We start from the raw sequence: 17,484 nt of genomic DNA, 5'->3' as shown, positions 1-17,484 counted from the left end.
CCTTCTAAACCCAAATACATTAAAGCATTTTGTTCTTACACATCTCTTCATGATAGAGAAAAAACAGAAGACTGATCTTTGCAATAGGTTGAAGTGGCAATGAGGAGCCTTATAACACAAAACTATAGAGTGGATGCACATTCAATAATAACAACCTACTTCCCAGTCTCTAGTTCTCTTAACTCTGTTTATGAAACCTTATGCTTAGAGAATTCTTAATTTCCTTTTAACTTGATATTGCAGTTTAACATGTATTATTACATTAAATTCTTAACATTTTTCTCATTTTACCAGGCTATAACATAAGTGATGTGCTTTTTTTAAAAGAAAAAACATTTCAACATTCATCATTAAAATTTTGAATTAATGTTATTAAAAATAAAACATTCACAAAAATTTTTTCAAATTCTTGTAGAATTTTCTTACCTCAAATGACAAAACAAGATAATGCCATAACACTTTTGTAGTGACTATTCCAAATGTCTCTGAAACACTATATATTATGAAATGTAAATAAGAATTTTGAGGAAAGTTAAAATACAGTATCATTGCAGTTAATTTTTACCTGTCATATTTTTCATAATTAACTGACTCACTTGAATTCTGGTCATTTGGAAAGGGTTATGGCACAATTACACTTAAAACTTCATCAAAGGCACTCATTTTATTTCATTCTCTTGTGCCAAACGTCAAAGCAGGGCACAGCATGAAGTCTTACATACTTTTGTCCATTGAAAGAGCACTCAAAACATCCATAAACAGTTTCCCTCTTATAGTTCCCCATTCCACAGAGGACACAGGGCCCTTTTGGAATATTGTGATTGAGCAAATTAACTCGGACATGAGTGCCTTCTCTAAGAGAGAAGTCAGTCATACTGAGGGGTTTATCATAGTAGTAATCTGAGAAAAGGTCATCCATGTAAAGTTCAGAACGAGCAATGGCATCCATTACTCTTCTATCTGAAAAGAAAAGCACACAAAAATAAGTGTTAATTAAAAGTACAAGGAAAAAGATAAAGCCATAAATGTCATCTAAAATTTAAAATACCTCAACAGTAAAGTCAAGAGTTTTTATTATAATCAAGAATGATTCAAGCTACAAAGTTTTTAAATTTGGATTCTTCATTTTGATTAGAAATAACTGAATAGATAAGTTGATATATTAATGCAGAGGGGAAAATACATATCCCAAATACCCTTTCATTAATGTAATGGATGATCAGTATCAAATGACATACTTCGCTCAAACAGAATATTTCTTAATCTGTAGAGTATTGCAAATGTTGTTGTTTCTTCTCTCTCAAATCCTCCTTTTGACACAGAAGTGACACAAAGGTCTATCAAAGAAAAAAAAGCACAACACTTAGAAAAAAAACGGATGCAGCCCATCTACAGATCATTTGTATAGAGTTGTTTGCATGTCGTCTCCCCTATTAGACTGTGAGCTCCTTGGGAGCAGAGACTGATGGTTTTTTATCCTTTCTTTATGGCCCCAGCACTTAGCACAGTGTCTGGAATGTAGGAGGCACTTAATAAATGTCTGTTGCCGAAATGACTTTCCAACTCTACTAAGAACATCCCCATTCTTTCTCATATTGGCACTTACAGAAGTCCAAATCCAGCTACCTGAGCAAAACTTTATCATGTAAGTAATAGGCTTTGGTCTGTCACTTGCTTCTTTGTTCTTCTGCCTATCACCTCCTCTCACATGATTTGCACAAGTTCTTTATTAGTAACTGGGGGGGAAAGCCACCAAAGAGCTAAAATAGATTCACTCTGATAGTCTTGTTCAGATGATGTTTACACATTACAATCACTAGGGGGCTCCCCTGCCTCAACCATTTGGATTTCATCACTTTTTTTTTTTTTTAAATCTGGCTTTGGTCTTTCTATATAGCTGTAAAACTGTAAAGTTAGCCCTGGCAGTCATAAGAAACAAAACTTTAAAGAGTATCAAAATACACCACTCATTATAACCACAAATTTCTAATATTTGTATATCACTCTCTTTCCTAGAGGTAAATTAATTCATATTTGACTATATGAATTTTTCTTTTTAAAATGTTATACAGTATACTTAAATAAAAATGAGCAAGCTGGAGAGAGCTACTTTAGAGGAGCTGGTGGATTAATACAGATTAAATGAGAAGCCTATCTGTTTGGTACTTGACCATCTACACAAGCACCTAAAAACTGAGTTAGTAAACAAATGGCCAGGCAGGTAAGGAGCATTAGCAAGAGACATGTTTGAGAGAGCTCATCTGGCTGTACCAGAGACTTTAAATATTATAATCTTTACAATGGAAATGACTAAGCAAAAATGGCTAACAGAAGTAATCAAAGGAAAGGTAGGAAACAGTTAAGGGAGAATCTATCAGCCCTTGAGGAATTCAATCCATCAAATGTATTTCGTTCAAATGTATTCTATCTTTGGGTCACTGAAGAACCAATACATGTGGCTAATGAGACAAAAGAGAATAGAAAATGGGAAAGATTCTCCACAAGACTGGAGAAGTACAAATGTTCCAGTATCCAAACAGGGAAAGAGAACAGAATCTATAAATGATAGGCCAGTGAGCTTGATGCTGATTCCTGGAAAAGTTCTAGAATGGATTATTAAAGAAGTGGTTGGCAAATATCTAGAAAGGGAAGCAGTGATTACAAAAAGCCAGAATGGCTTCATTAAGTACAAGTCATGTCAGACCATCTCAGTTCCTTTTTCAGCAGGATTACTAAATTAGTAGATGAAGGGGTATAATTTGCCTAAACTTTAGCAAAGCTTTTGATAAAGTATCTCAGATTATTCTTGTAGAGAAGACAGAGAGATATGGATCAGACAATAATATAGTCAAAGAGATTCAGAACCAGGTAAATGGACAGATTTAAGAAGTAGTTGTCAATGGTTCAATGTCAATGTGGCAGAAAGTTTCTAATAAAGACTCCATGGCTCTCGGACTAGCCTTATGCTGTTTAACATTTTTTATCAATGACTTGGATAAAAGTATAGATGGTATGCTCATCAAATTTGAAGATAACACAAAGTGGGGAAGAATGGCTAATACAGTGGATCTTGACAGTCTAGAGAATTGATTTCAATCCCACAAGGTGAAATTCAATAGGGATAAGATTCAAGGCTTAAGTACAAAAAAAAAATCAACTCCACAAAGATTGTGAGGCCTGGATAGAGAGTATGTGTTCTGAGAAAGATCTCAGGGTTTTAATGGAATGCAAGTTCAATGAGTCAGCAGTGCAATATGGCAAACAAAAAGCCAATAGATCATAGGTTTCATTAAGAAAGGCATAGCTTCCAAGAACAGGGAGGTTATAATTCCACTGCACCCTGCCTTCCTCTGGGGTATTGTATTTAGTTCTAGGCACCATAGTTTAAAAAAGACATTGATAAACTGGAGAGTATCCAGAGGAGGGCAACTAGGATGTGAAAGGCCTTGAATCATGTCATATAGATCTCAACTGAAGGAACAGAGGAACTTGGGGCGGGGAGCAGATGACAGTTGGATTCGAGTATTTGAAAGGGTCTCATGTTGATAGAAAATTAGACCTGTACTACTGGCCCCAAATTGTAGAACAGGAACAACGGGTAGGAACTACAAAGGGACCAATTTGGTCTTGGTATCAGGAAAAGCTTCCTAAAACTTAGAGCTGTGCAAAAGTGAACAGGGTTCCCTAAAAAGGCAGACCCCGGGGTCTTCAAACAGAGGCTAAATAACCACTTGTCTGATGTGTGATAATGGGGACGCTTTTCCTGTATGGCTTGGACAAGATGATCACTGAGGTCCCTTTCAACTCTTTGTAAAAGAGGTGGCCACCAGATGTACTTAGACATGTTTAAAAAGGAGCAAAAGGGCTGCTTGTAGGGTTCAATTTAATTCAATTCAATAAACACTTAACTAATGTGTAATTTATAGAAAGGATTGTACCAGGGAAGAAACAAAGATTACATAAAATGGTTCCTGATCCCAGTACCATTTGAAAGTACCTGAGAGGAAAAACCTGGAAAAGATTATGTGAACTGATGAAAAGTAAAGTGAGCGGAACCAGGAGAACATCATACATAGTATCAGCAACATTGTACAATAATGAGTATTGTACTGCTGAGCTCTTCTCGGAAATACAAAGATCTAAGACAATTCCAAATGACTTATGATGGAAAATGCTATCCACATCCAGAGAAAGAACTATGGAGTCTTACTGCAGATGGAAGCATACCATTTTACTTTCATTTTTTCCCCATAGTTCTTTTCTTTTGGCCTATTTCTTCTTTTACGACATGACTAATATGCAAATATGTTTTACATGACTGCACATACATGACCTTAAATTGGTAAGAGTCTTAGAGTGGGTATAGTGAGGGAGGGAGGAAGGAAGAGAGATTATTTAGAACACAATTTTTTTAATGAATGTTAAAAATTGTCTTTACATGTAATTGAAAAAAATACAATTTTTTTAAAAAAAGAAAGGACTTGAGAAATGCAAGGTGGTATGTGAGATTAGGAAGATTAGGAAGACTAGGAGGCTCAAGGAAAGCATCCTGAGAGAGGTGACATTTGAGCTAGGCTTTAATGGACACATAGGACTTCAAGAGGAAGGGGTAAAGATGGCAATCTAGGATGTGTAAAAAAGCCAATATATAGAGGCAGGAAAAGGCAAGATGGGTATGGATGCTAAGTAGTCCAGAGTACCTAAAGTGAAGAATATTTAGCGGGGATGGAAGTATAAATTAAGATTGAAACAATTATAGGATTTAGAGTCTGGAGTAGATCTAAGAGGCCATATATCTCAATCTCTACATTTTTGTAGATTTTAAAGAGCAGTTTGGAGTAAAAAAAAAAAAGGAATGCTGAGTTAGGAGTTGTGATAGACCTAGATTTCTGATTTTGATTAGTTGTTTTACCATGGGTAAATAATTTTCTCTCTCTAAACCTCAATTTAAATTGATATAACCCTATACCTAGCTTACAGAGGTATTGTAAGAAACAAATTTTATGTATCTATAGATATATATAGATATGCAGTCTATAAACCTAGTTTTTTATCACATGGGAATATTTTATAGTACTATTACTCTAAATCGAAGGAAAGTTGAGTGAGGTATTTTTTACTTGTTCATCCAAAATACTTTGGTCATGCCTAGTTCATCATAAGAAGATTTAAACATTAATCAACGGTTTACATGTAAACAGTTAATGCTTATTGAGTACCTATTGTATGCAGCACTCACTTTGTTAAACATACTATGAAAATATAGGCTCACAACTGCTTCTGCCTAGCTTCATACCCTGTTTAGGAAAAAGGAGTATAAAAACAGTTGTTTTTGTCTGATCCAGTTCAACAAACAAGAAATTTTAAATTATTTTTGTAAAACTTTTGAAATGTAAAACTGAGATACACAGACTTAAGTTGAATAGTCACAAATGTCGAGGTTAAGAATAAATTTCCCAAGGGTATTTGTTTTATGTCCTTTAAGTCATTTGAAGTTGTAGTTAAAAACACTTTTTTGTACTAGGAACCTGGAAATCAAGGGAAGCAGCCTTAGGCAAACATAACATAAGTATCTTTAAGGTCACAAATTCTTTCCTTCCAATACTTTCCCTTCATCTCTCCCTTCTACCCCAACAAATGCACTTCCTATCCTTTCAGGTACTCAGTCCTCTTTTTTCTTACCCTTCCCTCCACCCCTTTCATCAAAATCTGCTTTTAGAAAAAGATTTTATATACGTCATTTACATCCTAGTGTAATAGTTGTTCAATATGTTGCTTCTTCCAGTCATTTTTTACCTCTGATTGGAGGATGCAATACAATTGCTTTAAGATATAAAACAAGCTGGTGGTAGATTTTATGAGGAATGGGGGATCCCCATACTAGTTAAAAGTCACCTACTGCCATCTCTGCATAAGACGGGCCTTTCTGGAAAGCATTACTAAATTTTAATGATTTCATTTTCACATAAAATAATTGCCAAGTAATTTCTAAGTTAAAATAGTTTATTTGAAAAGCAAAAATATCAATATTTCACGAATAAATTACTTACCAAAGGCACCATCCAAATAAATGAAAAGTTCAAAAACACTAAAAGCTATGGTTGTGTGTGCTGGAAAAACAATAGCTTTGTCTCTTCCCTTTGGGTTTTGTTCATCAATAATGTGAAACTAATTTTCAAAAAAGAAATAACATGTATTAGTCGGGAGTTAATCATGAAAGGGAAATTCTTTGAGTGTGAATGAAACTTTGAAGGAATTGCATTTGTTCAATTCTCTAGACAAAGTTTTTTTATTATTATTTTTAGGATAAATCTGTTTTTAAAGTAAAGAACCATCTTGTTTGAAATTATTTGACTCTTCTAGGAACAAGAATTCTCTACTTGGAAATGGTAATTTATCCCCAGGAAGGAAATACTTTACCCCTATTTCATTCACATTACTGATAGATCTAAAAATGTTAAATCTGATGCAATAATGCTCTACAAGAGCTGAATCCTTAGTCCCCCTCACCCTTCTCATATCTAGTTACAAAGGCAAATCAAATAGATTATTTGAAAGTTTCCATGGTTCTCACTGCCCTACTGATGTGTGGAGCTATTTTGATTGCTTTGGAACTCGAGGCAGTCTTCAAAAGTTATTCTAAACCAAAAGTCTGTTTGTATCTTTCAGGACAGTGAAAGTTCTAATTCATAGATGGTTTGTTAAACTAACCAGATTAAATCTATACTTTCCGGTTTCAGTACAAACCAGTAGTCCCATGCAGACAAAGTTTCACTTTACTAAGATTTAGATAAAATTTAACCAAAACCTTACCTTTCCATTCCTAAAAATGCAATTCTTTTTAAATGAAACTAATCAAATCATTATTTGTTATGTTTCACTAAATAAAGATGAAGAAATATAATTGGTCTAAAGATTTAAATAGAAATAACTTCCTAAAACTATTTTAAAATAAAAGCTTAAACTCTGAATGAGGTAAGTTTGGTCACAAGAAATATTACTATAGAAAATTGTAACATATTAGGTTCCTATAAACAACCCACTCTTAATCCTTTGTTGTTTAAAAAGTATAATCTCTATGACTAAAAAAGAAAAACATACTATTTGAACCAAACCGCTGCTTTCATTCTTGTAGCACCATTTCAGTGACTAAAGGATGGTCTTTAGTTATATGTACTTTATTTCACAAGGATGAGTATTTAAGCATCATTCAGTTTCTTGAATTTAGTATCCAAGTTCTCTTAGGAGATTTTTTTTCAGAAGTCTGACACAAACAAAAATTCCAATGAAAGAAACTCCACATTTTCTATCAAAATTTTAACAACAAAAAAATGCTATTACAACTATTCCTTTGTCCTACTACTACTAAAAAACTAGTTTCTAGTTTTAAATATATATATCACTACCTTTGAGTTAGTAAGAGAAGTCTTTTAAGGATATTTACCCTCACTGCTTCCCCACGCATTCCAGCATGCACAGATAATGAACACTGGCGTGTTGTTCTAATACTTTCCATGACCACACACAATACTGCCTTTCTACTACTCCTTGATTGACGGATTAGGCAGTGATCAAAGTTAATTTTTCTAAAATAAAAAAAAGAGAAATCCACAGGTATTTTTGCATTACCTAATTACATTTATTTGGTTTCTAATTATTCATAATTATGAAGACACAAAAATGAATAAAAACCTACTTGCCTGTGATGTGAAACAATTTGAACAGGCTTAAAAGGAATCAATATGACTAAAAGAAATTCAGTAAACTTTTTTAAAAAGAGTTTAACTAACTACAAACCTTGGTTTGAAGCAATCACAGGACTGCTATAGCTTGCTGGGAAAGCAAAGTGTACAACAATATTTCTCAACTATAGTTAAGTATAACATAGTTAAGAAACTATATCTCTATATTCTGCTAGAATTGTCTGTACCATAGATCCCTCATATCTTATTTCTTAACTTTGAGGTTTCTGTTTTGTTTTTCTGTACTCTCATGTATTCCTCATGTATCCTGTGTCTTTGTCTCTGTTTCCTCATCTGTAAAACAGGGATACTGATAGCATCTGCCTTTGATGGTTGAGGATCAAATGAGATAATAACTGTAAAGTGCTTAGCATAGTACCTAGCACACAGTAAACACTATATAAATGTTAAATATTATTATTATCATTATATAATTACTATGGCAAATCAGAACAAAGTAGGCATTTTCTTTGATTTCTGTTGCTTTTGCATATAAAAGAATCCCTACCTGAAAATCTAGCAGAGATGATACTCATCAATATGACTCCAATAATCTCCCTTGCACATTAAGTTAAAAAACTGCTGACCAGCCATTATGCTGCTAGCACTGTGCTGACATGGTACCATGTCAGGTACCATGAACCTCCTCTCCATTCTAATATTTTTGGACTTGCCCTATATGATGTGGGGAGGTAAGGTAGTACAACAGTGGAAAACGAATTAGACTTAGAATCTAAAGGGCCTAGGTTCAAATTCTGACTCTGCTGCTTACTACCTGTGTGAGCCTGGGCACGCAACTTAACCTATCTGGGCCTCAGTTTCCTCATCTGTAAAATGAAGGGGGTGGAATAGAAGGTGATTAATGTCCCTTCCAAGTATAGATCTAGGAACCTATTAAATTTGTTTTTTGTAGAAATCTACGTGGAGCACCAAGCAGGTCCTTATATTCTTTCAGTTCAGTTCATCTTCCTCTTCAGAAAGTCAATAAAAATTGTCGCTAATGTTTCATTTGTCAGTTGTGTCCAACTCTTTGTAACCCCTGTTGGAATTTTCATGGCAAAGATAATAGAGTGGTTTGTCACTCTATTTCTTTCTCCAACTCATTTTACAGATGAGGAAACTGAGGCAAATAGTTAAGTGACTTGCCCAGGGTCACACAACTAGGAAGTGTCTGAGGGTGGCTTTGAACTCTGGAAGAGGACTCTTATTGACTCCAGGTCCAGCCCTGTATTCACTGAGCCATCTCATGCCAGCAGGGTACTAGGCACTATACATAGTGTCTTCAAGGGTAGGCACTGGGTTTTTGTGGTTGTTGTTATTGGGGGGTGAGGGGGGTTTCCCTAGCCCTTAACAGTGCCTGTTATATGGTAAATGATTAATAAATGCTTACTGTTTGACTGATTCACAGCTAACTATCAAATGACATGGACACAAATAAAAATCTGGAAAGGAATATTGTTAGGAAAATAAGAGGTAGCATTTATCAAGTGTGGCCCTGAGGAAAGCACATTTTGTGGACCAATAAGGAATTTTTTTCAAAACATTTTTGAAACGCCTTTGCAAGATTAATTGTAGCATTCTGAACTTAAACAATAAATGGCTTAGCTTTGTAAAATATAACATATATTTTAAATGTACTGTAACCAAATACGTAAAATTCAAATATTTAATTGGATTATTTAAATACATCAAAAACTATCTTACTAACCTAGTAGTAAGTTCCTTAAGCAATGTTGTTACTTCCACTTCATGCTTAGTTACCACACCAAATGAAGCTTTTACTGCAATAGAATCTGATCCAGCAACATTAATCCCAACATCATTCACCATATGATTTCCTCGTCTTCCATAGAGGGAAACATCTGATTTATCTTCATAATTCAGTAATTGGTAGGATGAGATACCTTTAATAAAAGAACACTGATGTGTTTTAAATGTCTCTTACCTAACTACTATGATTGTTTTAAAAGTATATTAAAAAACCCCAAGGTTATAAATTATAAAAGTAATAGCAAAAATTTAAACCAAGATTTCAAAATATAAATTCTATTTATTAAATGTTAAATAATAAATATTCTTTTCTTTGTACTCAGGAAAATATCCCATGAAAAGAGATTGAAGGAGTGAGACAGTGAGAGTGTTTTATTATAAGTAACAATCTGTTGTTAAAATACCAATTCAAACTCTTCTATGTTCCAACTAGGTCAAGAAAAAAATCTAAAAAACTAAAATAGGCTACATATATATATTATATAAATATATCAATAACTTAACTTACATGACAAAAACAACAATGGTATCACAACAATAAGTAGTGGTAGTAGAAATAGATATGATAATGAATCCATTTCAAAGTGCTTTTGCTTCTACATAAGCAATATATGGCTCAGCATATTAGTGCTTATTTGAATTTAGGATGTTTCAGTTATTTTCAGTCACATCTGACTCTTTGTGACCCTATTTGGAGTTTTCTTGGCAAAGATACTGGAATGGGTTACCATTTCCTTCTCCAGCTCATTTTACAAATGAGGAACTGAGGTAAACAGGGTTAAGTGACTTGCCCAGGGTCCCTTATCTAGTAAGTATCTAAGGCTGGATTTGAACTCAGGTCCTCCAGACTACAGGCCCAGCATCCTATCCACTGTGCCACCTACCTCCCTGGTTAGGATAACCTGTATTCAAATTCTGCCTCTAGATCCTTACTATCTTTAGGTTGTTGTTCAGTTATGTTTGACTTTGGGACTTCCATGGACCACAGCATGCCAATGATGTACATAGGGTTTTCTTGGCGAAGATGCTGGAGTGGTTTTCCATTTTCTTTTTCAGTGGAGAGCAAACAGAGGTTAAATGACTTGCCGCCAGGGTCACATAGCAGGTAAGTATCTGAGGTCATATTTGAACTCTGTTTTTTCTGACTCCAGTACCAGCTCTCTATCCAGTGAACCACCATAGCTGCCTCTGCATGTTTAATATAATAATTATAGTATTTGTATGACACTAAGTAAATCATTGAACCTCTATGTGCCTTAAGCAATTTCTTAGGATTTATTTACAGTATCATAAATGAAAAAGAGTTCCTTATGATAACGAAATCCCTTTCGTCATCTGATTTAGTGCATACCACAAACTTAATCGGATAATGAGATAGGTATCATTCCCACTTTGTAGTTGTTTTAGTATGTGAAGTAGCTAGGTGACATAGTGATAAAGCCCTGGATTTAGGATCGAGACCAGTTTGAATTCTGCCTCAGACACTTACCAGCTGTGGCTAGTAAGGAATGACAAGTCACTTTATCCTTTTTAGTCTCAGTTTCCTTACCTATAAAATAAAAATAATAATAGCACTTACCTCACAGAGCTCTTGGCACCAAAGTCAATAAAATATGTAAAATGTTTTTTGTAAACTCTGAAGCACCAAATAAACTTTAGCTAATATTATTATAAAATGAAATGCAAGTTGATTTGGCAAAACAAGTTATTAAAAATTCAATTCAATACACATTTATTGAGCACTTACAATGAGCCAGGCACTGTGATAAGCAAGGAACTTAATAAAAATGAAAATTGCCTCTGCCCACAAGAAGTTTACTATCTACTCAGTGGACTCCCTCAGTGGAGGGAAAGATGTAAACAGTACAGGTATAAGTAAAAACAAAGCACTCGAGAGTGGTGGGAAAAGAGATGCCAGATTGAGAAGTTCCATGCATTTTAATGGATTTGAAAATGTTTCAAGCTCCTATTGGATTTGACACTATGTAAATTTGAAACATTCTTTCTTTTACTAATATCATTATACCTATTTCAACAAAAAAATTTGATTATCAACAAAAATCATGCTACTCCTGTTACATACTATCAGTATTTAGGTTACTAATATAGTACAAAGACTAGTTAGTTATTGTAAAAACAGGCTTTTCAAAAAAGCTATTGAAAAACTTACCAGCTGAAATTTCTCTGTCTCCTAGGAGAATATCATTCAGTGTGAAAGGTGTTGAGGTAAATTTAGCTCTCTGTAACAAAAAGCATCTTTTCTTTTTAACCACAAGGCTCAAAGGTTGATATTTGTCAGCTTCACTGAGGCTTGGAACCGGAACTAATCTCCCTCCATCTCCAACTTGCTTAACAAAGCTCTTGGTAGCAGCAGCAAACATATTAACATAATATTAATGATAAAATACTTCATCAACTGCAACTTTCAGATATTAAATCCATATTCAAAAGGCTAGTATATTACAGAAAATTACTATGAACAAAATTAAATCAAGGATGAATTTTTAAATGCAGTTATACACTTAATTAGAAAAGTAAAATAACCTGTTTTCACTAACTAGTTTCCAGTGTGCAGAACTCACTGATCCCTTTCAGCTTCATGTACTCAGCATAATGAATTATACATCAAGTGTAAACTGATATGTTAAAGGTAAGACTGAAGCGCCACCACTGCCATTCTATATGACTAAAAAAGCTAACAGAAGAAACTGATATTAAGTGGCAATAATGTCTCTTGTTAGGGCCAGAGGTAAGGAAGTATGATCAGGGTAATGGGTCCGATACAGTATCAGTTCTGAAGGCTACATTGCCAAGACCTGAAGATTAAAATGACAAACATTAGCCCTGCATACAATCTTCAGTGGAACTGAGCCAAAGGAAATTCCCTTACAAGTTAAAGATGCCAGTTTTGGCAGTAAGTTATGCCATTCTGAGCAACAGAAAAGGAATCATCTGGGAGCAATTTAAAGACTTTGATTTTCTTATGTATCTCATCTTACCCTCTTCTACGCAAAAAAACCCCAATAATGTGGGGGACGGAGGGGATGCATATTAAATGAACATTTTTAGCGCACAGCGGGATCCTTTTTATTGCCTTAAGCACAGTCCCAGGATTCATATTCTTGTCTAATCAATTCACCTTGGATTTTTACTCTCTGGATTCTGCTTAAGTAGATAGAATGAAAAGCCCGGTTCTAAAGGGCCTCTGCAGGTTTTCCTTGAAGGGACGGTCGGAGGTGGAGAGGTGAGGCTCAGGAGAGAGCATCGCCCTCCAAGCCCTCCAACCTTTGGGACCAGAAGGGGCATCGTCCCCAGTCGGGACGCAGCCCAGAAGTGGAGGGAGGCCAGAGACGCCAATCGATGAGCATTGTTTGACAACGATGGCTATCTCCTTTGGGGCGGCCCAGGAAGAGTGCCAAAGGTTTTCCAAAACCTTTTATAACTCAGGGCTTACACGCACTCTGCTCAGCCTCAGGTAATAAAAATAAGACGACGACCAGAAGGATTTTTTTTTTTTAAAAAGAGGAAATCCCTTTAATGCCGCGGGTTGGTCGGGAGCCCCGGGAGCCAGGCTCGCGAGCGCAGCCGGACCGAACCTGGATCGAGCAGGGATAGGGATGCCTCCTGCCCAGCCCGGAGGAAGCGGAGGAGGAGGGGAGGGCGACAGTTGACTCGTTAGAAAGGGGAGTGCGCTGCAAGGAGGGACCGGTGCAACCTTCGCACTGGCATCCCCAAAGTCCAGCTCGGCTGCGGGCACCGGCTCTGCCACGACGTCCTGGCGTGCGGCCCGGCAAGCCCCCAGGCCCAGGGCTCCCTGGATTTGGGCCCCCCGGGCTCAGGACGTCGTGTGGGACTCGGGAAAACGCTGGTTATACAGAAAGGGAGGGGAGGTCATGTTTTTAGTGAGAGGGGGATCATTTGTCATTCGGACATGCTTCCGTCACATCTCGGGATGGAAAACGTCCGTGGGGTTTAAGCGAGGAGAGAAGGAAGGGAGTCCCACTGCGTGTCCGCGGGAGGCCCACTCTGGAGGATCTCGGGGAGAAGGGCAGCGGAGCGCTCCCACTATGGCGGCCCTGACGTGCCCTCTCCTCAGGCCGAGGCAGAAATGCCCGGATAGAGAATGAGGACCCTGCCAGCGGCCCCGACCGCGGCTCCGCGGCGGGGGGGCGTTGTGTCAATGACCGCACGCGTGGGGCCCGCGCCCGCAGACTCCCGACGGAAGGTCCGTTTGGGGGCCGAGGTCTGGGGCGGCCGCGGCCCGGCTACTAGGAGCAGGCGCTGGGCGGGGGGCCCGGGCCGCGGCGGCAGCAGGTGCGGGCGCGGCGGGGGGAGCGAGGGGGGCTGCGCCATCGGCTCCTCCTCTTCTCCCCCGCCCCCCGGAACCACAACAGGGACGCGGAGGAGGAGGGGGGAGGAGGAGGAGAAGAGGGACAGGAGGCAGCTGAAGCAGAAGCAGCAGCAGCGGCGGCAGAGGGGGACGGGAAGCGACCACCACGGCGACGGCAACGGCCACAGCGACGGCGGCCCCGGGGGCCAAAGAGGCCCCTCTTGGGGACGGGCCGCCCAAGGGAAGGAGAGCGAACCCCCGGTCCCGAGCCCCCCCCGCCGCCCCCGCGGCGGCCCCAGCCCCGCCGGCAGCCCCCGCCGCCGCCTCCCGGCCGAGCATGCCCCAGGGCGGGCCGCACACCGCGACCTCGCCGCCAGCCCCGCCGGACAGCGGCACCTTCAGGTCAGTCCGCGGGCGGAGCCCGGCCTGAGCTGCCCGGCCCGCGGGACACCAGGTAGGGCCTCGCGGGGAAGGAGGGGAGGGGGCCCGAGAGGACGAGAAAGCCTTCGAGTTGCCTTCTGGGTAAGGGTGCCCCCTCCCTTTCTTTCCCTCTTCCCCCTCCCCCATCCACCTCTTGGAGCCGGGAGAGGCCCCGCCCTCCAGCGTTCTACTCCCTCCCTCCCCCATCTCACCCCCCCCACGTGGGCGGGTCATGCTGGAAGAGCCGCTGCTGCCGCCTCCCAGAAGCCCCAGGCAGCTCGGGTTACCTGAGCCCCGACTGGCTTGAGACAGAGGACGCCCGCGGAGCCTCGGAGCGCCTGCTTCCCTGAGCAGGTGCTGCTGGAGCCAGCGTTCTCCCTCTGACCCTCGCTAACCTCCCCCCTCCTGATCCATGCCCCTGCCAGCCCAGGAACTCGGAGCGTGCCCCCGCGCGCCGGGCCGGCCTCGTTTTTCGGAACTCCAAAGAGGTGCAGCCACCTCGTTTTCTAGTTTTAAGAATGAGAAGTGAATTCCCTTCCATTAGCTTTAGGGCCCCCTCTGCACAACTGAAAATCTTTACTTGGTTGGCCTCTCCCAAGCACGCAGCCCCCCTTTGGCATTTCTAGCAGACGACCTTCTCATTTACGCAGGTTGGGGAAAATGATCACAGCCAAACCTGGGAAAACACCCATTCAGGTGTTACATGAGTACGGCATGAAGACCAATAACGTGCCCGTGTATGAGTTTGAAAGAGCCGATGGACATGCCAGTACGCCAAGTTTCACCTTCAGAGTGACCGTGGGCGATATAACCTGCTCAGGTCTGTATACACTATTAAGAGCATTGTCCTAAAGACAGGCTGTAGCGCCTTCGTTGGGAAGATACCCCAGGAGAATATTGGAACTGGAAAAGTGTCAACTTAGGTCAGAAGAAAGACATTTTAAACTTTATCCTTTTGTCTCATTTTCTCTCTCTCTTTTTCCTCCCCCTCTCCCCCAGGTGCCTTCAGAAGTCCAATTGAAGACATAGTCATGGAGGCCTCCTGCTCCCTAAGATATTTCTAATGGTTCCATTAGGCTACCTCAGAATCAGAACTGGAGAGTCTTTAAAGATGAGCAGGTTCTCCTAAAGTAGCCCTGGGGACTGAGATAGTTGTTAATAATGTGTCCAAGCTCACAGCCCCTACTGGAACCTTGATTTCCCATTTCCCATTCCACTTTGCAACTTGTTAAACTCAAGGGAAAGTGGATATGAATTCTCTTCTCTCCCACAGAACTTTAGAAAGTCCTTCAGCTTTCCTAGGTCAGTGCATATTCTTGTTTATTTACCAAGCTAGAGCTGGCCCAGTGAAACATCTCATTCTGTATCCAAAGAAAAGAAAGGCAATGAACTTAGAGAATTTACATGTGAATTTTCCTGTTTGTTAAGTATGAATACTCTATTCATTCCAGTCGTTAATTTCTTGAACATGAAACACACAGAAAAACACATTGCATTTTATTTGAAAAAATACATGTAAGAAAAATAAATCCAAATGCAATTGGCAAGTTTTATGATCCATTCATCTAAAAATTAAAGAGGTCACAGTTTTTTGTTTTTTTTCTTACTGAGGTGAAGCTGCATTTCATATTCCTGAAATGTATGAACTCTGGTGAAAGGGCATAGGAGCTGAGGTAGAATGTAGATCCCTGATGAGAGCAGAGGAGAATTAATCACTGTTCCCCCAGGTGGGAATTGGGGCAAAAAAAAGAAAGTAGAGTCTTAGAGAGGAGAGCAACTTTTAAGCTTGTGTAGTCTAATCCCTTCATTTTATACTTGAGGCAGCTGAGGCCCAGAGATGTTATGTGACAAGCACAAAGTCAAACATTAGGTAGCAGAGTTAAGATATGAATCCAAGTACTCTGACTGTAAATTCCACACACTTTCCACTGCACCTTGCTGCCTCCCATACAAGGCCAAGACACCAGTTTGTAAATCTACTTAGAGATAAACTAGTAAATCAGGAACTTTGGTCGGGAATCTATATTGAAAGTAATCAGAAGCTTAAAATCATGTTTTTCCCTTCTTTATGAAACATTGATTGTGTGACTAGAGGAGTTAGAGCTTAACCACTATGAGCCTCAGTTTACTAATGTGTAAAATCAAAATGTTTGTACCACCTGTCTTGTTGAGTAAACTTTAGACAGTTTGCTCTGTCAAACACAAAATAAACATAGGAGCTAAATGTGTTCTGTGTTCAAACCAAAAAAATAGCAAGGCTATTTTGGGTAGTCTTTGTTTCTGGGATATTGTTTATATAATACCATAAAGAGTCATCATAGCATAGTAGATGAAGAGTTAGGAAGACCTTGATTCAAGATTTGCCTCTGATACATATTGGCTGTGATACTGGGCAAATTGTTTGATTTCTCCCTGCTCTGGGCACCTCTAATTAGAGTTGCAGATCCATTTTGATGGAGTTTTCTTACTGGAAATTTCCTATACTAATGAAATCATAAGTTTGGAACTATATAAATGTAAGATAGCAAGCTAACTATATATAAGCTCAGTTGGGAAAAAAAAGCAATAGTTCTGTTTTTCTCTCAGTACAATTTATTTATTTTTTATTTTTTTTATTTTTTTTTTATTTTTTAATGTTTAACAATCACTGCCATACATCTCAGTACAATTTAGACCAAGGACCAGAAATCAACAGAGTACCTATAAAAGATAATTTCATCTCTCTGCTGACTGAATCACTCCTTCCTCTCTTCCCCTTTAACACACCCTTGTTTTACTCCCACCTCATTTTATTGGTAAAAATGGAAGCTGTCTTCTTAAAATGCCTTATTTCAGAAACTATTGATTATAAAATCTTAGAAGTTAGAAGGAACTTAGAGATTCAGTCTAATACCTGCATTTTACAGAAAAGGAAACTGAGGCCCAGAGAAGAAAAATGATTTACCAGAAGTAGCAGCTATGTTGACAGACTTGGGAATTGAACTTGGGTCTCTTGATTTCCTAGGCAGAAACTTGTCTCTATCTTGTTGCTTAGTGAGGGAAACAGTTAAATGAGTAGCGTTTTATTCGTTGCTGCTATCTTTTCTCCACTCATAAAGTGAATATAGGTTGATCTTAAAATGGGAAGAGGTCACTCTTCTTTTCTCCCAGCTTGAAAGAGTATCATGATGCCCTAAATATAATCATTGTAGGTACACAAATTTTAAAAGGCATTTGACCAGG

The 17,484-nt window shown here is 38.9% G+C and overlaps 2 protein-coding genes across 10 annotated transcripts in view; one reads left to right on the top strand and one right to left on the bottom strand.

Moving 5' to 3' along the window:
• Positions 1-645: 645 nt before the first annotated feature.
• Positions 646-14,638, bottom strand: PJVK (pejvakin). 4 transcript variants are annotated; one of them, XM_072612446.1, is made up of 8 exons: positions 14,550-14,629; positions 11,683-11,872; positions 11,002-11,061; positions 9,451-9,646; positions 7,445-7,586; positions 6,051-6,168; positions 1,239-1,337; positions 646-960 (listed from the first exon to the last, which is right to left on the bottom strand). In XM_072612446.1, exons 4-8 carry the CDS (start codon positions 9,570-9,572, stop codon positions 665-667), a joined length of 777 nt encoding a protein of 258 aa, XP_072468547.1. In that variant the 5' UTR covers positions 9,573-9,646; positions 11,002-11,061; positions 11,683-11,872; positions 14,550-14,629; the 3' UTR covers positions 646-664. The 4 variants fall into 4 exon arrangements, with proteins under 4 accessions (XP_072468547.1, XP_072468546.1, XP_072468544.1 ...); XM_072612445.1 differs by lacking the exon at positions 11,002-11,061 and having other exon boundaries at positions 14,550-14,638; XM_072612443.1 differs by lacking the exon at positions 14,550-14,629 and having other exon boundaries at positions 11,683-13,868.
• PRKRA (protein activator of interferon induced protein kinase EIF2AK2) overlaps positions 14,131-17,484 on the top strand; it is an 18,137-nt gene continuing 14,783 nt past the window's right edge. For 3 of the 6 annotated variants that reach the window (XR_011967708.1, XM_072612449.1, XM_072612448.1), the window contains exons 1-2: positions 14,131-14,244; positions 14,913-15,082. Coding sequence is in view for 5 of the 6 variants with exons in the window: in XM_072612449.1 (XP_072468550.1) it covers positions 14,180-14,244; positions 14,913-15,082 (235 nt within the window). In the remaining variant the exon portion in view is untranslated. The other 3 variants (XM_072612452.1, XM_072612450.1, XM_072612451.1) reach the window with 3 other exon arrangements.

The sequence above is a fragment of the Notamacropus eugenii genome, chromosome 5 (assembly GCF_028372415.1).
Source record: "Notamacropus eugenii isolate mMacEug1 chromosome 5, mMacEug1.pri_v2, whole genome shotgun sequence".
Classification (NCBI taxonomy): Eukaryota; Metazoa; Chordata; class Mammalia; order Diprotodontia; family Macropodidae; genus Notamacropus; species Notamacropus eugenii.
The sequence above is the reverse complement of the archived record's forward strand: the minus strand, read 5'-3'. Positions and strand labels throughout refer to the sequence as shown.